General features: G+C 42.1%; 1 protein-coding gene across 2 annotated transcripts; it reads right to left on the minus strand.

Annotated features, from left to right (window-relative positions):
• Window positions 1–552: 552 nt before the first annotated feature.
• Window positions 553–19,600, minus strand: LOC122740359 (C-type lectin domain family 4 member K-like). Of its 2 annotated transcripts, XM_043982456.1 has the most exons (7): window positions 19,427–19,600; window positions 10,090–10,137; window positions 7,481–7,567; window positions 5,355–5,456; window positions 4,876–5,027; window positions 2,449–2,567; window positions 553–1,790 (listed from the first exon to the last, which is right to left on the minus strand). In XM_043982456.1, exons 1-7 carry the CDS (start codon window positions 19,488–19,490, stop codon window positions 1,613–1,615), a joined length of 750 nt encoding a protein of 249 aa, XP_043838391.1. In that variant the 5' UTR covers window positions 19,491–19,600; the 3' UTR covers window positions 553–1,612. The 2 variants fall into 2 exon arrangements, with proteins under 2 accessions (XP_043838391.1, XP_043838392.1); XM_043982457.1 differs by lacking the exon at window positions 7,481–7,567.
• Between the last annotated feature and the right edge of the window lie 247 nt (window positions 19,601–19,847).

Genomic DNA, 19,847 nt, shown 5'->3' on the forward strand with positions numbered 1-19,847 from the left:
GAGACATTATTTAATCATAACAGAGAGGAATCAGAATGAGAGTTCTAGAACTGAAAGGTTCAAGCCCTCCAGGGCATGGTCTTTGGTGCCATCTTGGTGGCAAGATGGCAAGAGAGGGGAAACATGACCGAGGAGTTAAATGAGGGTTGGACCCAAACCTTTAAAATCTCTGTCCATCTTGGAATTCTATGATTCTAGGTTTGTTCACCCATACAAATGCACAATTCACAGCTGGCAAGGGAGGGAAAAAACAAAAAGCACTTGTTAAGCACCTACTATGTGCTAGGCATAGTGCTAAGTACTTTACAAATATTATCTTATTTGTTCCTCACAACACCACAGTGAGGAAGGTGTTATTATCACCCCCATTTTACAGATTGGGAAGCTGAGGTAGAGGTTAAGTGACCTATCCATGGTTCCAGATCTAGTAAGAATCTGAGGTTGGATTTGAACTCAGGTATTCCCGTCTCCAGAACCAGTGCTCTATCCACTGTACCATCTTTTTTTTTTTGCAGGGCAATGGGGGTTAAGTGACTTGCCCAGGGTCACACAGCTAGTAAGTGTCAAGTGTCAGAGGCCACATTTGAACTCAGGTCCTCCTGAACCTAGGACCAGTGCTTTATCCATTGTGCCACCTAGCTGCCCCCCCCCACTGTACCATCTAATTGAGTCTAAGCAGGAGGAGACTGCAAAGAAGTTCGGATTTGAAGATTCAATGTGAATGGTATGAAAACTCCTCCCTGAGAAAACTCCATCTCCCTACATCCTTTTACACATAATGTACTCCCCTGGTGGGAAGTTCTGTCTTATTGACTTTGTGGTGGGTTTCCCCTTCCTATAGTTTAACCTATACCCCTAATTCCTAGATAGGGGAGCTTCCAAACGACTTCCTGCAATTCTTGCAACTGGTTAAGAGAGTGACTTTTGCAGATAACATCCATGTGGGGTCCTTGCTGATATCTGATGTCTAATTTGCTTCCTGTGGTTACTTGCTTGTTAGACTAATATGAGATTATTCCTTTAAAGTCCTGTTTTCATGATTCATCATCAAATAGTCCATCAAGAAACACTTACAAACTGTCTACTCTGTACCAGGCACCATGCTAGATTATGGACATAGAGAGACAAAAAAATGAGTCCCTGCTTTCAGGGAGTTTGCATTCTCTCAGGAGAAACCACACGCACACACACATGCATGCACACACAACTACAAAATAAAAGCCAAGTAAATACAAAGCAATCTGAGAGGGGGTGGAAGCGCCTGCAAGATGGGTTGAACCATAACAGACAAACCTCCGCTAGGAGATGATGTTTGAGGGGAGCTTTGAAGCATCTAAGGGGGAGGGGGAGGAGCAAGTGCATGCCAGGCTGGCGGGCTGTTTGCTTTCATTCTTTTTTTTTTTTTTTTTTTTTTTTTTAGTGAGGCAATTGGGATTAAGTGACTTGCCCAGGGTCACACAGCTAGTAAGTGTTATGTGTCTGAGGCCAGATTTGAACTCAGATACTCCTGACTTCAGGGCCGGTGCTCTATCCACTGCGCCACCTAGCTGCCCCGCCTTCATTCTTGAAGAGGTCCAATCCTTCAGGTGGCTGCTTGGAGAATCAGAAAAATTCAACTTCTGTGTCCGAATATGCTATCACAGAGCTCAGATGACTCACAGTTCCACTTACAGATGAACTTTAAGGTAGAATTACAATTTAAATCATTCCATGATTTGCGATCTTTCTTTGAGAAATGGACACAATCTTCATTGTCATTGCGGTTGTTTGGCTCCCCTGGTATCCAAAACCTATAAGGGGAGGAAGGGAAAGGGGAGAAAAATACAGAGAGACAGAGAGACAGAGCGATATAGACAGAAGGACAGGGAGACGGGGAGACAGAGAGAGAGAGAGAGAGAGAGAGAGAGAGAGAGAGAGAGAGAGAGAGAGAGAGAGAGAGAGAGAGAGATTGAGATTTCTTGCTGTATACCAAGACTTAATAGAAAAGTTCTTCCTCTGTGTCTGGGTTTAGCAGCCTCATGGCCTGGCCTCAGATGTAACCCCAGTATGGCTTCTCCAAAGGGCTCTGAATGCCTAACCCACAGCCAAGGCCTGGGAAGTCAGGCAGCACAGGAGACCTCCAGGGACATTCTACCTCCAGTTCTCTAAATTCTTCCTGAGGAACCCTAAGTGGCCCGATGTTCCCCACCTTCCCCTGTCCCTTTCCAGGACCCTTAAAAGCACTTGAAGAATCCCATCTATTATTTTCGCCTCATGGTTCCTCAAAGCCACACACCAAGAGAGGTTCCCACATGTGTGCATGTAGACAGAACCCACATGTCCACAGAGCGCACACATACACAGTAGCAGGGGATAGATAGAATTCCCTTCCCTGGAGAAAGCTCCCAGAGTTTCCCAAGGGCTATTGGCAGATGGAAAGCCCAGGGAGACAGGGTAGGCTGGACTTACTCTTTAGTCTTGGCATCATCAAACAAGGTCCCATCTGTCCAGTGAAATGTCATGTGATCTTTTCTTCTGCTGAGGCCATTCCAGAACCTGATACCATTAGCTTTTTTATAAAGAAATTCCTAGAGATTGAGAAGAGAGTGCTTTTAAGGGGGTCATACATGGATATTTGGGGATGTGTGTGCACCCAGCTGTTGATCGTGTACGTATATAAGTAGTCTATGTGTGTGTGTATAATTTTCAAACCCATGTCTGACCAAACCATTTCCTTGATCAATAAACTTCAATAGTTCTCTCATACCTCTAGCATCGAACATAAACTCTGAAGATTCTAGGTGAATTCTATGAAATCTCCTCCCTAAGGAAACTCACTTGACTTCCCTGGGACTCAGTTTCCTTATCTGTAAAATGGGGGGGGGGTTAGTCTAGATGGCCTCCGAGGTGCCTTCCAGCCCTAACTCCATGATCCTCTCTTGGGTATTTGAGCCCTTTACCACCTGACTCCAGGCTACTTTGTCTCAGTCTTATTACATCCTTCATGCATTTTTGGTCCAACTGTTTGGTCTACTGTTCTTCACATATTACACTACAGTTCTTCTCTCTGAACCTTTGCATTGGTTGTCCCCTGCCTGAAAAACCCTTCCTCTTCACTCCTACCCATAGAATCCCTAGTCTCCGTGTGTACAAAATATATTTAACACATCTTCCTCTAGCGGCTCCAAACTAAAACCAAGGGGGCGCCTACCTCTTGGGGAATGGCTAAACAAATGGTTGTATGTGGGTGTAATATGATATTAATGTGTCATAAGAAATTTCACAACGGACAGTTTCAGAGGAAACAGCATTGACTTCTATGATTTGATGCAATGACAAGACCATTAGAGAGAAAAAGAACTTTGAAAACTTGAGCTCTATGATTGGCATGGCAATAAGCCATGATGCTCACAGGTGTAAAGGGTAATCAATCATGTCATCCACCTCCTGCCAGAGACATTATAGACTTTTTTTTTTTTGGTGAGGCAATTGGGGTTAAGTGACTTGCCCAGGGTCACACAGCTAGCAAGTGTTAAGTGTCTGAGGCTGGATTTGAACTCAGGTCCTCCTGACTCCAGGGCCGGTGCTCTATCCACTGCACCACCTAGCTGCCCCGACATTATAGACTTAAAATGCAGAATGAGCTCTCTGAAAGCAGGACTATCTTGCTTTTCCGTTTGCTTTGAACATAGCACCTAGTAAGTGCTTTTTTCCATTCATTCAATATGGTGCCTCCGAGTTTACAGATTGCTTTTTCCACAACAATCTTGGCAGATAAGTAATGCCCACAGGTACAATTACCCCCATTTTCCAGACAAAGAAATGGAGGCTCAGAGAGGTTGATACAGCTTAGTTAGAGGGGGCCCCTTTCCTTGGAAGGAAGGGGGAGGAGACATCTAGATGAGTCCAAAAGAAGAGCCTCTGACACCAAAGAGATTCTACCATCCTCTGTGTTTATTCTTATCTGTCCTAGGGGTGGGTTCTGGGTTCAAGCATCTTCCATGTCCTTTGCCCAGTGAATCACAAAATCAGTGTCAGGGAGTGAAGGGACCTGAAGAACCATGTAGGCCAACCCATACCTGGAAGTATATATCCCCTCTACAGGACCCCTGACAGACAAGTGGTCCGCCCGCCTCTTCTCCTCTCTCCTAGGGCAGCTCATCCCAGTGTGGGGAGGCTCTCATCATCAGGAAGTTTCTACCTTAAGCCTACATCAGTCTCTTTGAAACTTCTCTACAAGGATCTCTTCTCCCTCTCAAATGCTTGTAGAAAGCCTTGATGTTACCTCGAGTCTCCTCCAGGTTAACTATTCCTTCTTCCTTCAGCACATCCTCGTGTGGCATGCACTCTAGGTCCCTCACCTTCCCAACCATGCTCTAGGTTATTACCTTCTTAAATGGAGGTACCCAGAATGGAATCCACATGTGGTCTAAGCAGGACAAGGATAGTGTGGGACGGTATCACCTCCCCAGTACTGGACACTTTGCTTCTATGTGTGCTATCAATAAATCCCATATTTTGATCAATTATGGGTGAAACTATCTCCAACCTGGAGTTGGGAAGATGAATTCAAATCCTCCCTATTTAGTTGTACTGTTTAGCTGTACTATTTAGCTGACACTATTTAGCTGCATAACCCTGGGCAAGTCCTTTAACCTCTGTCTGCTTCAGTTCCCTCATCTGTAAGGGGAGAATAACAACACCTACTTCCCAGGGTTGATGTGAGGATAAAATGAGATTGTATATGATTGCTTTCTAAACCTTACAAATCATAATTGCTATTAATACTAATAAATCGAATGCTTGGTTGGTAGAAAAATGAAGTGCTTTGCTCATGGACACAACTGGCTGAGATCTCTGCCTCCCACTCTTAGGACCCCTCAAAGTGGCACTGACCTGCTCATCCACAGAGGTCACTGAAGTGAGGTGGGAGCCTTTTGATACACAGATCTCCTCAGCCACAGCCCATGGCTTTTCAGTACAGGAAAAGTAATAGAGATTTCCCTTGTAGATGGTGTAAATCTCTGATAGTTGTTGCTTCAGGATTTCTTGGGAAGAAAGGAGGAGTGAGAATGTGGCAGGAACCAAGCACATTTTGGCCCCAACTTCTGGCCTCAAAAGGTTTGGGAGTAGGGGATTGATCAAAGCTTGGAGTGTGTGAGCCAGAGCCCAATCAGAGGTCCTGTGACTTCTCCCTGGGCAGAGGGAGTACACTGGGTATCTTAGGAAGCAGGAGCAAACCAACCAGGATGAGGGATCGTCATGGAGCCCCCAGAACAGAGATCTGGCAGACCTCCTTCTGGGAGACTGAGTGATGGGAGGACTGGGGTGGGGACTAGAGTTATCATCAAGGGTGGATGTGTGAGTGACCTCACCGTTTTGGCTGCTCAGGGCTGCAACGGAGACATTGGCTCTCTCAAAGTGAGCTTTCCACATGTGTGCTTCTGAAGTCATGGCAGCATTTTTCACTTGGAGACCTAGAAACAAAGGCTTAGAAATTAGAGAGAAGCTCCAGCTGTTGGTCTGGAGGGGTTCGATTCAATTCAGCTCTGATATTGTATGGATCCTATGGCAATATTTCATTTGAGTCTCACAAGGACTGAGGGAGGTAGGGATTACAAGTATCATGATACCCATTGTACAGATGAGGATACTGAGGTTAAATGGTTTGCCCAGAGACGCACTGCTAAAAAGCATCAGAGACAGATAGGATCTGAACCCAGCTCCTCCCACTTCTAGGCTAATGCTCTTTCCACTGTTCTAGGAACTGTGGTTAGGTTTTGGTAATGCCCACTTGGCACCAGTGTATACAATGCTCCCTGTGCTCCCTGGTGATCTCTGCTTTGAGCTTTTGTGCCCAGATAAAAATCATCCTCTTCCTTTAGTGTGGCCTTCTCTGTGGATGACCTCCCCTCTTCCCCCTCCCCCATCCCTGGCTCATTAGCTAGCCTGGCATCTGGACGGGAGACACACTCTCCCTCATCCAGCCCCTATTCAAGCTCTTCCTATCTCGGAAGTACTTACCCCAGTTTGTGCTGTGTGGACACAGCCTGGGAGGACTTAGGGTCAGCTCTAGGCTGCCCTGAAACATTTCAGGAGAGCTTCTCTTCTATTCTAGACTAGTGTTTCTTATTGGGGTCAGGACCCCTTTATTTTCTTAAAAATTATGGAGGACCCCAAAGAGGTTTTGTTTATGTAGATGTGCTGAGAAATGTTTAACAATTGGCTCCCTGAGGAAAAAAGGTACACACAATACACTCTTATTTTAATCCCCCTTATTAACATTTTCATAACCACTTTTTTAAGTCTAGATAAGCAACAAAACAATAAATCAAGCCCCCATTTGTAGTATTTGATGATTTCCAAGATATTAATACTCACACTGAAAATTTAACAACTTGCTTTTTTCCAGTCCTAATGAACCGGATCCAGCAGTTTCCTGAATACGTTATCAGTATTTCCTATTTTAGAACTTAAAAAATCTTAGCAAATTGTTTTAACCTCACAGACCCCTAAAAGGGTCTCAGGGAATCCCAGACCACACTTTGAGAACTGTTGTTCTAGACTGATACAGGGGTAACCAAGGATAATGGTTACCAATACAGCTTCAGAGTCATTAAGTCCTATATTGCAGTCTTACCTCTAACAAATACTAATGCTGTCACCCTGGATGAGTCCCTTACATTTAATTTTGCTTGGCCCCAAGGCAGAGGAGGATCACAGATCTAGAACTGGAATGACCCCAGAGGCCCCCTCTGAGTATAAGCTTTTGTCTTTGCATCTTCAGTATCTTTACATACTGCCCCTCCCCATATATTTCTTTCTTTTTTTTTTTATTTTTGGTGAGGCAATTGGGGTTAAGTGACTTACCCAAGGTCACATAGCCTAGTAAGTGTCAAGTGTCTGAGGTTGATTTGAACTCAGGTCCTCCTGACTCCAGGGCCGTTGATTTATCCACTGCACCACCTAGCTGCTGCCCCTCCCCACATATTTCAATGCAATTGTTTTTGGTAATCCTATGTATTTCATTTTCTACATCTAAAATATTCTTTAAAAATATTATTCATCTTTAATATTCTTTAAAAAATTTGCATCCCCAAATCTTTCCTTCCCTCCTACCCATCTCCCACCCACTGAGAAGGCAAGCATTATGGTATCAATTATACATGTGAAATCATGCAAACCCTAACTCCATATTGCAAAAATGGCAAAAAAAAAATGAGAAAAGTAGATTTTAATTTGCACTGGAGTTCATCAGTTCTCTCTCTGGAGGTTGATAGCATTTGTTCACGATGAACAAAAAAAGATTATTCTGAGAAAGGGGCCATAGACTTCACCAGACTATCCAACGGGTCTAGAACACACAAGAAGGTCGAGAACCCTTGGTTTAGTCTCTAGACTCTTTTCCCTCTTGGGGTTTGCTCTGATATTTTCTCCCCATCTAATCCAAGAAGGAGACTTAGAGCCCTGTATAGGGGATGGTAAGAATGGGGACACTTACACAGATAAACCACAGCTATCAGGGAAGCAACCAGGGCCAGCAGCAAGAGTGCCAGGATGGCATGAATGATCCTTGGTCTCCTGTTGGCTGGACGAAGGAAAGAGAGGAAAGAAGCCTTAATAAGGCCTCGGGAGAATGTCTTTGAAGGACCATGGGGGTTGTGAGGCTCGTAAGGGATGTAAAGTGCTTTGCAAGCATTCAAGTTTCATATAAATGCCAGTTATTTCCATGATTATTGTTAGCTTCCAGTCTGCTCAAACATTGTTTTTAGAGCAGTATAGGGGTGTGGTAATAAATGTTTAACAACCAAGGTCTGGTTTTTTTTTTTTTGAGGTGTGTGTGTGTGTGTGTGTGTGTGTGTGTGTGTGTGAATGTATATACACACTTTTAAGTTTGATATGCATTATTCAGACTTTCTTAAGTCTAGCCCATCAACAAGCTATCAATTAAGCCCTGATTTGTGTGAGGCATAAATACTCACACAATGACTTTTTTTTTTTGGTGAGACAATTGGGGTTAAATGACTTGCCCAGGGTCACACAATGACTTTTTAATAGTCATTTCAGAAGGGGTTAGAGCTGGCTCCAGCACAGCCTTGGGAAGAGCCTAGCTAGCTTGCATAGGATCATAGATTCAGGCTCTATCCTTAGAGGTCACAGGGACCAGCCCTTCCTTTACAGATAAGAAAAATGAGCCCCAGAAAAGGGTAATAATTTTCCTGAGGTCACACAGGTGATGACCAAGAAAGGAGGTGTTTGAGAAGGTGTTTCCTTCATATTCAGTGTCCTCTCCATTCCAGCATAATCTTTCTTTCTTTTTTTTTTTTTTTTGCAAGGCAATTGGGGTTAAGTGACTTGACCAGGGTCACACAGATAGTAAGTGTCAAGTGTCTGAGACCGGATTTGAACTCAGGTCCTCCTGACTTCAGGGCCAGTGCTCTATCCACTGTGCTACCTAGCTGCCCTAGCATAATCTTTCTAATACAGACCTGAGATTGAGGCCCTGGACCTTCCAAAGGTGTTAAGTTTTCTATTTATATTTGTAGCCTCCTTATTTACATGTGGGGAAATAAAGTCACATTAAAGACATCTGGTCATGTCCTTGCTCTGCTCCAAATTTTCAGGAGCCACCTGTTGCTTCCTTGGTCAAGACTTCCTGACATTAATTGCTCTTCCCAGACTCTATACCATGTCATCTCTCCTTCACATTCTCTCCACCTCAGGTCCCCAGCTCTGAAAGCTAGCCAACTTTTGCTGTATCTCCAGAGCCAAGGCCTCCAGACACTTCCAGAACTTGCTTCCCCCTTACACCCTCCCAATGTCTCTCTCTGTCTCTGTCTCTCTCCTCTTTCTTTTTCTGTTTCACACTGTTTTTCTCCCCCTCTCTTGGCCTTTTCCCCTTCTCTTCCTCTGTTTCTCTCATTTTCTGCTTCTGTCTTTCTCCTCTTGCCCCTCTTCTCATCTTTCCTTCTCTGCTTCTGCCTCTGCCTCTCTCTGTCTCTATCCCTGTCTCTCTGTGTCTCTCTATCTCTCTGCTTCATTCTCTGTCTCTCTTCTGTCTCTCTTCTTCTCTCTTGGTTCTCTCCCCTTCTCTTCCTCTCAGTTTTATTTTCTGTTTCTTTCTCTCTCCTCTTTCCCCTCTTCCCATTTTTCCTTGTCACTCTCTGTCTCTGTCCTATCTTTCTATGTCCTTTCCACTCTCTCATGACATGAAGTGTTATGGGTCATGGACAAAGTTTTTATCCATCTGTCCACCGACACACTCACCCACAACTTCAGAGGCTTGGCATCTGCCAGAGAAGGGAAGGGTAGACATAAAATAGATGAGTCAGTGGATTTCCAGACCCCATCCTGTTCAGCTCTAGCAAGAACTCCTTTGTAGCCTTAAGGCAGAGAGGCAAGCCCATGCTAGAATCATCAGCCTAGTGGTACCTTCCCCAGGAGAAAGCAGATGGGATGGGATCATGTGGAGAGCCTCAAGGCAAGGCAAGCACCCAGCTCCCTAGATGGTCCTGGGCAAGTCACCCAGGCCTCTGAAATCCCTCCTCAATTTCAGTCTATGATCACACCACCTCCTTTCAATAAAAGGAGGTAAAAAGAGGTAAATTAAGGAAAAGAGGTAAATTAAAGCTAGTGGCCAGAGGTCAGGCTCTAGGGTCAGATGACCCAGGTTACATTTTTATCTCAAATGCTGTCTACCTGCGTGGACTTGGGCGAATCTCCATGGCCCAGTTCCCTTACCTGTCTGATTAGATGGCCTTCAAAAATCTTTCTAGCTCTCCACCAATAGTCAGGAAACCTCTGTTAGGAGCAGAGCAGCTTGGTGATGCCTCTCTTGGCTGATCACTAGACTCCAGGACCAAGTCCAAGGCCCAAGTGAAGGTAAAAGCCAAAGGATATCCAGTCTCTTGCTTCTTTCCCCCAAGGGGCAATTCTAGAACTGCCAGGGTCTGGTTCCCTTAGCAGCTCATAAAGACTATCTATTCATCCATCCATCCATCCATCCATCCATCCATCCATCCATCCATCCATCCATCCATCCATCCATCCATCCATCCATCCATCCATCCATTCATCCATCCATCCATCTACTCTCTCCTTCTCACTTACCACCAACATTAGAGGTCTGACCAAGATTGTAGGAGTGGTGGGATAGACCTGAAGAAAGAAAGAGAATAAACCAGTCAGGGGATTCACTGATCCAAGACTCTTGCTTCAAGCAAGAAACTCCTTCTAGCCTCCATTCATGCCCTCCTCCCAACGATCCTCCTTTTTATAAAACTCAAATTTTGAAAGGTTTGGGTTTTTTCCAATTTATAACAGAGATTTTCAGGGTATATTTTATTCACAAGGAAGCAACATCTATGATAATTGATAATGGTAAGTCATAGCAACAATAGTAGCAGCAATATTGATAACAATAATAGAGGGACTGGCAAACTGATCAGTTTCCTCACCCGTCCAAAACGGAGGTTGTTATTGTACACAGTATGGCCAACATTGAGTGTTGATCTACTGTGATGGACTAGATTCTTCTCACCAATGCAATGGTACAGAAGAGCTCCAGGGAACTCAGGATAGAAGAGGATCTCCAAATCCAGGGAAAAAAAAGAACTGTGGAGTAGATGCTGAATGAACCATACTATTTCTTTTGTTTTTGGTGCTGTTGTTTTTCTATTTTGAGGTTTTTCGTCATTGCCCTGATTTTTCTCTTATAACACGACTAATGCAGAAATATGTTTAATGTTATTATGTATATATGTATATATATATGTATATATGTATTATATATGTGTGTATATATATATATATGTATAAAACCTATATCAGATTACCTGCTGTCGAGGGGAGGGGGAGGGAGGGGAGGGAGGGAGAAAAATCTGAAATTGGAAAGCTTGTATAAACAAAAGTTGAGAACTAGCTTTACATGTAATGGGAAAACAATAAAATACTTTATTAATTAATAAAAACAAAACAAAACAAAGTGGAGGTTGTTGGGAACTCTTGTACCTCTAGTTCTGTGACTAGAAGGACTCAATTAAGGGTATGTTTAAATGAATGAAATGAAACAGAGGGAGGGGAGTGGAACGATGCCAGGGACTAAGCTGACATTTTGTGTCCTTGTATGTTTGTGTCTGTGAAATAAATTGGGCCTTACTCCCCCCTCCACTCCATAGAGAGCCTAGGGGAAGCAAGGTGGAAAATGTGAGTATCTCTCATGAATAAATGGTTTCTCTTCATTTCTTTAATTTATTTGCTTGTGTTAAGTGTGTTTACTACAGAAGTTAACCACCAAGGCCCAGAAAAGAAGACAAAAGACTGTGAAATTGCTTCCAACATCTGGAGAGCAAGAGGGATCTTGTGACTTAAAAGAGAATGTATCTTTTGTATTGCTGCTCCTACCCATGTGATAGCTATGTACATACCAAGTACAAATTAGTCTCCATCTGGGGCAGCTAGGTGGCACAGTGGATAAAGCACCAGCCCTGGATTCGAGGACAAATCCAGCCTCAGACACTTGACACTTATGAGCTGTGTGACCCTGGACAAGTCACTTAACCATCCTTGCCCTCCCCCCCACCCCAATTAGTCTCCATCTGAAAGTTAGAAGTGAAAGGAGGAACAAAGCTCTGCTTTCCAGAGCGGCACCTCCTCTAGGCTCTAGGCTCGCTCTCCCAGCTCTGACTCTCACTGTCAGGCTGTCAGGTTGGGCTCCCAGAGGGTGGCTCACTAATTCTGCCTCCACGGATGATATCAATGAGTTCAGTCTCGAGTACTGCCACTCACAAGTCCCTACCCATTTGCTTCCCATTAAGTATCAGATCTAAGTAGCCTTAAGAAAAGGATTTTTACTAAGGTGTCAGTTGGCACAAAATGTTCTCCCTTCCCAAAGCCATAGAGTATAAAGGAAGGGGAGGAAGGGATTAAGCTTAGGCTATGATGATAGTGAGCCAACATGTGTGGCCAAAGGATAAAATCATGGCTTGGTTATTGGAAGTCCATTCTTGAATACATAGTCAGGTGTCACAAGCCATGAAGCTGTTTCTTCGTTCAAGTATGTATCTTTTAGCATCCATCTACGTCTGTGCTTTTCCATGTTTGTTCATGTTTAATGGCTGCCTCCTATTGGTCTCCTCTTTAAGGTATGGGGAAGAAAGAGAGGGAGAAACTTTTTTTCTCTCCCGCCAAAAAGGGTTGCTTTTCAGAGGTATCTTTCAGAATAGAATCCTCAACTGTAGAAATGGGATCCTCCAATGTGAGACTGGAGCTTAATGGTTTGAACATTAATTACTGATAGATTCACTGCTATTTTATACATAGACTCAATGAACACAACTCATCCCCTTAAGTGAAATCACATTACTTTTTTTCTTGCCCTAATCAAGAGCTACAGAGCTCATGAAGAGATCACAGGATAGAAACTATCTTGTTTAAAAGTTATGCTTGTTTTCTTCCTTGATTACTTGGGGTGAGGGGAGGAACTCCATCCTTATACCAGATGTACTCTTTTTTAATTAATTAATTAATTAATTAATTTTCCATTACATGTAAAGATAGTTCTCAACTTTTGTTTATACAAGCTTTCCAATTTCAGATGTACTCTTTGATCCAGTGATGCTGGCCTAGCTGTTTCACAAGAAAATACTCTCTCTCCCAACTCTGGGTATTTTCTCTGGTTATTCCCCATGCCTGGAAGGCTCTTCCTCTTTTATTCTGACTACTGACCTCCCTGGCTTCCTTTAAGTTCCAACTAAAATCTCATCTTCTATAGGAAACTTCCCCAACCCCCTCTTAATTCCTGGGCCTTCTGTCAGTTAAATATCTCCCATTTATCAGGTATATAGCTTGCTCTATCTATGTTTGTATTCTCCCTTATTAGATTGCAAACTCCTTGAGGGCAGGGACTGTCTTTCATTTTTATTAATTAATTAATTAGTTAGTTAGTTAGTTAGTTAGTTTGTTTATTTATTTATTTATTTTGTAGGGCAATGGGGGTTAAGTGACTTGCCCAGGGGCACACACCCAGTAAGTGTCAAATGTCTGAGGTCGAATTTGAACTCAGGTCCTCCTGAATCCAAGGCTGGTGCTTTATCCACTGTGCCATCTAGCTGCCCCCAGGGACTGACTTTTGCCTATTTTTGTATCCCCAGCACTTAACACAGTACCTGGCGCATAGTAAGAACTTAATAAATGTTTTTTTGGCTGGCTGAATTCTAACATGTACCACAAGGCTGGAGGGTGAGAGATATTTCATAGAGAAGGAAGAGAATAGAGAGCCTTGAATTTTCAGGACTCAGGAGTACATCTGAGACTTTTTTGGTAGAAAAGGGGTGCGGGACCTTTTCTGTAGGAAGCTATTTCTTATCCTTGTGATGATGTGGAATCATTAATGCCGTCAGATGAGTAAGTATCCAATAGTGGTGAGAGGGAGATTAGAGAATTAGCACTGGTTCCTGTCCCCATTCTGAGGAGTGCTGGGATGGCTGTGTCTTTAACTTTACATGAGCAGCAGAGAGCTCTCTTTTTTTTTTTCCAAGTATCTGGATAATGATAAGAAACTTTTGGAGGTCCATCAAATTTAGTAACTGCTATCTACTTACAGTGTTTCACACTTGAACAAAATTGATACTACAAGTAGGAAAGGAAAAAATATTGTTAAAGGAAAAGTGAAGATGGAGTAGTATCCCTTTATGGGCAGCACAGTGAGCTCTCCCTCCCCCAACTCTTCCAAATAAATCTAGAAAATGCACTAGACCAAATTCTGTTGGAGAAATCCAAGAGAAAGTCACAATGAGTCATTTCCCCAGCCCAGGTTGGGACAGGCATGTAGACAAAGAAGTTTGTGGGCATAGGGGAGGAGATCCAGTGAGGTAGGTGCTTTTATTATCCTCATTTTAGAATGGGGGAAACTGAGGTAGACAGCGGTTAAATAATTTGTTCAGGGTTAAGCACTGGCAAAAAAGCAGTCTCTGCTCTCAAGGAGTTCTCAGTCTGGAATCATGGGATCATAGGGTCAGAACTAGAAGGGATCTCAGGACCCATCTAGACCAAACTTCTTGTTTAACATATAAAGAAACGGAGGCCTTTTATTGGTAATTTATAGAAATGCTGATGATTTAAGTGGGTTTGTTTTATATGCTGCTATTTTGCTAAGGTTGTTAATTGTTTTGACTAGTTTTTTAGAGAACTCTAGAGTTCTCTAACTATACCATCATATCATCTGCAACAAATGATAGTTTTGTTTTCTTGTTGCTTATTTTTATTTGCTCTATTTCTTTTTCTTATTGCTATTATCCAGTATGATACTGACTGATATTATAATGAAGAGATAGAAATTCCATTTAAATTCAGAGGACAGCTAGGTGGCACAGTGGATAAAGCACTGGCCCTGGATTCAGGAAGACCTGAATTCAAATCCAGCCTCAGACTCTTGATACTTACTAGCTATGTGACCCTGGGCAGGTCAATTAACTCTCATTGTCCCATGCAAAAAATTAACTAACTAACTAGATAGATAGATAGTTAAATAAATAAATAACTTCAGACAGTATAAAATATTTGGGAATTTACCTGCCAAGCAATCCCAGGAACTATATGAACACAATTACGAAACATTTTGCACACAAACCCAGATCTAAACCATTGGAGAAATCTTAATTTCTCAAGCTAGGTTGAGACAATTTTGCCTAAACTAATTTACTTATTCAGTGCCACATCAATAAAACTACAAAGAATTATTTTATAGAACTAGAAGAAAAATAACAAAATTCATCTGAAGAACAAAAGGTCAAGAATATCAAAGGAATCAATGCGGGGGGTGGGGGGGGGAGGAAATGTAAAGGAAGGTAGCCTAGCAAAACCAGATTTCAAACTATATTACAAAGCAGTAATCATCAAAATAATATGGTACTGGATAAGAAATAGAGTGGTTGATGAGTGGAATAGATTCGGTATACAATATGCAGAAGGAAATGACCATAGTTACCTAGTGTTTGATAAACCCAAAGATCAAAGCTTTTGGTGCAAGGACTCACTATTGGGGGCAGCTAGATAGTGCAGTGGATAAAACACCAGCCCTGGATTCAAGAGGACCGGAGTTGAAATCTAGCCTCAGACACTTGACACTTACTAGCTGTGTGACCCTGGCCAAGTCACTTAACCCTCATTGCTCTGCCCCACCCCCCAAAAAAGGAACTCACTATTTGACAAAACTACTGGGAAAACTGGAGAGCAATTTGGCAGGAAGTTGACATAGACCAACATCTCATTCCATATACCAAAGTAAGGTCAAAATGGATACATGATTTAGACATAAGGGTGATATCATAAGCAAATTAGGAGACAACTAAAAAAAAATTACCTGTCAGATCTATGGATAAGAGAAGAGTTTATGACTAAATAAGGAAGAGCTTCACAGGAGGTAAATTGATCATTTTGATTGCATAAAATTAAATTAAAACGTTTTTATATAAGCAAAACCAATGTAGCCAAAATTAGAAGGAAAGCAGGAAACTGGGAATAATATTGTATAGCAAATTTCTCTGATAAAGGTCTCATTTCTCAAATATATAGGGAACTGAGCTAAATTTATAAAAATAAAAGCCATTCTCCTATTGATAAATTGTTAAAGGATGCTCTAAATCACTGATAATTAGATAAATGCAAAGTAATACAATTCTGAGGTTTCACTTCACACCTATCAGATTGGCTAATATGACGGAAAAGGAAAATGACAGTTTTGGAGGGCATGTGGGAAAATTGGGACCCTAGTGCCCTACTGGTGGAATTGTGAACTGATCCAATCATTCTGGGGAACAATTTGAAACTATGACCAAAGGCTATCAAATTGGCATACCCTTTGATCCTGCCATACCACTACTACATCTGTATCCCAAAGAGATAAAAGAAAAAGGGAAAGGACCTATATGGACAAAAAAGTTTATAGCAGGTCTTTTTGTTATGACAAAGAACTGGAAACCGAGGGGATGCCTAGCCTTTGAGGAATGGCTGAACAAGTTGTGGTATGTGATTGTGATGGAATACTATTATGCTATAAGAAATGACAAGGGTGATGCTTTCAGAAAAACCTGGGTTGATTTACATGAAGTCATGCAGAGTGAAGTGAGCAGAATCAGGAGAACATTGTACACAGTAACAGCAATATTGTAACAATGATTGACTGTGAAAGACATATTAAAGACACTCTGATCAACACAATGATGCATGACAATTCCAAAGAACCTATGATATAAAATGATATCTAGTTCTCAAGTGAGAACTGATGAACTCTGGGTGCAAATTGAAGCATATTTTCCCACTATTTTTCTTTTTCTTTTTTTCTTTTTGCAACATGGATAATATGGAACTATGTTCTGTATGACTTCCCATGTAAAATGGGCATCATATTGTTTGAGTTCTCGATGGGTAGGGAATGGACAGGAGGGAGGAAGACAATTTGGAACTCTAAAAAAATTAATGTTAAAAAAGACAGAGAGAGAAGAGAAGATGGTCCAGGATAAAGCCTTGAGGTATGCCCATAGTTAGTAGCTGTGATATGGATAGTAAACTAACAATGGAGAAAGAGCAGTTAGACAGGCTAAAATGAGTAATGATTCATTAACATTATATATTAAGGATATATACTCTTTTGGGAAAATCCAGGGTTCTGGGAATGGGAGAGGACACAGGTGTCTATTCTACAGACCACCTGAACAGGAGAAAATAAATGAAGAACTGGGGAAACATCTCAAATGAGTCCTGAAAGCTTGTTTTGTTTTTGTTTTTGTTTTTAGTAATGGGTGATTAAATTATCCTCACTATTTCTGGAATTCTGTTTTTGCAAAAGCAGAGCAGCTAATAAATTTGTGCTTCTAAATGCAGAGCAAATAACAAGGGGGACTGGGAAGTCGAGCCTGAGCAATATTGAGAAACTCATTGCTGAAACAGAAATAATGGAATTGTTGGAGATGAGTGACTCAAGGATATCTCAAGGGTCTGAAAAAGGAAGATTTCAGTGTACAAGGAGGCCAGGTAGGTCCAGAGAGGTTGTGACTTGTCTTTAGGGACACATCTGGCAAGCAAACATTGGAGCTAGGACTCTACTCCCCTCCCCCTTCTAGGCTTTCCACCTCTATCTCTGAGTTCTCTTGCTTAACCATCCTGTTTCCTGTCCTATACAGGGAACCCTGGCACAGGGTAGAGCAGGACCTTTTCCTGTCTGTGGTTTTGTAATGAATGTTCCTTTTCCTCTCTGTCTAGTTACTTAGACAATGAGACTAACTACTCTGGTCTTCTAGCCTCCCCTACTTCCCTATTTGAATTCTATTGACCCATGATTAGTGATTTTCTGATCTCCTTATCATTTGGGTCCAAGAGAAACTTCTAATTATGCCCTTCAGTACTCAATTAACCACTGGATCTGCTCTGAGCACTGTTTGCTCAATTGTTTGCTATGAATTTACTCCATTTCTCTCCTTCAGTGCCCCATTGGCAAGCTGAAGTGAACTGAACTAAAATGAAAAATATCCTCCTTTAAATATTTGACTTGATTTGTTGAGATGAATTGTAATCTTCCTTTGGTAAGGAAGGGGCTCAATATTCCACATGTACTAAAAATGTATTCACAAATTTGGAAAAATCATCTATAATGTATATCTACTTAACTTCATGTTGATCTCCCCATTAGAATAAAAATTATTATAGCTAGCAATTATGTGGCACTTTAAGGTTTGCAAAACACTTTGCAAACCTTTTGTTTTATCCTTTTAACAACATTGGGAGGAAGGGCCTCTTATTATCCCCATTTTACAGATGAGGAATCTTGGGTATCCAGCTAAGTGACTTACCCAGGGTCACAGAGTTAAGAAGTATCTGAGATTGGATTTGAACTCAGGTCTTCCTAACTCCAAGCCCAGGACTCTATCCACTGTGCTACATAGCTGAACTTTTTTGAGGACAGGACCTGTTTTTGTCTTTCTTTATAACCTCAGCCTTTAGCTCAGTGTTCGACACATAGTAAACATGTCATAAATGCTTGTTGACTGACTTACTGCTACCCAGAACTGAATAAGATGCCCCATATGAGATCTGACCAAAACCAAATGTGTAAGTTTTCTAAACTTATTTGCTGAAAGGGACCTCAGAATCATCTAGTCACAGAACCATGAGACCTTAGAGACCCTTCAGTTCATTACACACTCCCTGCCTCTTTATTTTACAGATAAGGAAACTGAGGTCCAAAGAAGGTCAGTGACTTACCCAGGGTCACATAGTCTGGAAGTGGCAGATACAGGATTCAAAACCATGTCTTCTTACTCTGAGCTCAAAGGTCTTTCTCTTACATCCTGAGACTTCCCAAGCTGCTGATCCCACAGGGACCTGTCTTGTCTCCTCAGTGAGAGTATAAACTCCTCAAGGATCCAGCCCAGGTCTCATCTTTCCCCTTCATTGAGTCCTTGGTCCTTTAGACCTTGGCTTTCTAGACTGTGGGTTGGGATCCCATATATGGGGTTGTGTAACAATGCGGGGGTCACAAAAATTTGGCACCAGTAAAAAGTAATGTATACTTATTTTATAGACCTATATACCCGGGGTCGCATAAAAATTTCTCAGGTGAAAAAAGAGTCATGAGTAGAAAAAATTTAAGAAACTCTGCTTTAGATTGTGAGCTCCTGAAGAGTGCTACCTTTGCCTTTCTTTGTATCTTTAGTGCTTAGGGGATAAGGGTCCTGGACAATTTGTAAGTCTTAGCTCTTTTTCATTTATGAGGCAACTCAGGATCATGGTAGGTAGACCTGGAACTGGGAAGCCCTAATATCAAGTCCGGGCTAAGGTTCTTACTGGCTGTGTGACCCTGGGCAAGTCACAACCTATCTGTGCCTCAATTTCCTCATCTATACAATGGGAATAATAATAGCACCCATCTCCCAGTTGTGAAGATCAACTGAGGTAACATCAAGTGCTTTGCAAACCTTAAGGTACTACAGAAATGCTCATTATTATTAGCACAATGCCTGGTACTTATTAAGCACTTAAGAAAAGTTTATTGACTGACTGATACAGGGTACAGGGGGCACCTGAAAGGGAAAAAAGGGGGGCACAGGAAGAGTGATCGATAAAATATCTTTTAACAGGTAGCTTGCCAAGTCTTAGCCCCTTTTCCATCCCTCCCGGCCCTTTGGCTTCTCAACCAAACTTCAGGTCAGTTCCATGGATGAGGCTCAAATAAGTCAACCTTGAGGCAGTATGGTGTAGTAGATAGAGCACTGGACTTGTCAAGTGACTGATTGGACAGTCAGAATGACCTACTTTTGGATCCCACTTATTAGCCAGGTTGGAATGGGGACTTCTAAGGTCTCTTACAGCTCTAAATCTAGGACCCTTATTTCTAGGGACTTGACTTCTTCCCCAGGCATGCCAGGGACTCCAGTTTAGCCTGAGGGCTTACCTTTTCCAGCCTGAGGCAGTTCATTTCTCTGGGTCACATTTTCATAGATTCCATCTAAGTCCATCTTGCTGGCTCTCTAGGTGCAGTCTGACCTATCTCTAGACTCTGGGACATCAGCAAACCTTTTTCTTATCAGAGCAATGGGAAGAAGAAGTGAAAGCTTCTCACTTCATGCCTTTTTCTTTGTTGCTTTCTCAAGAGGCTGTGTGTCAGTGGCTTCCACCCCCGAAGATAGTGTTCTTCTCTTTTTCCTCCTTCCTCTTTTCCTAATTCAGTGGGCATCCTTCCTCTTTGAGGCTAAAGCAAAACAATACTGAGGTAAGGAGGAAAAGAGGCGAAAGATGAAAGAAAGGGAGAAATGTGTGTCAGGCACGCTACAAATATTTGATTGACACAACCAAGTGTGAAGTAGGTGCTATTA

Source organism: Dromiciops gliroides, chromosome 2, assembly GCF_019393635.1.
Source record: "Dromiciops gliroides isolate mDroGli1 chromosome 2, mDroGli1.pri, whole genome shotgun sequence".
In the NCBI taxonomy this organism is placed as follows: Eukaryota; Metazoa; Chordata; class Mammalia; order Microbiotheria; family Microbiotheriidae; genus Dromiciops; species Dromiciops gliroides.

Coding starts and splice junctions, on each gene's coding strand:
- LOC122740359 (XM_043982456.1), bottom strand. CDS start 19,490: ATGGACTTAGATGGAATCTATGAAAATGTGACCCAGAGAAATGAACTG. Junction 7,568..10,089: donor TCAGACCTCTAATGTTGGTG/GTAAGTGAGAAG, acceptor TCCTTCGTCCAG/CCAACAGGAGACCAAGGATC. Junction 5,457..7,480: donor GATAGCTGTGGTTTATCTGT/GTAAGTGTCCCC, acceptor CTTTGTTTCTAG/GTCTCCAAGTGAAAAATGCT.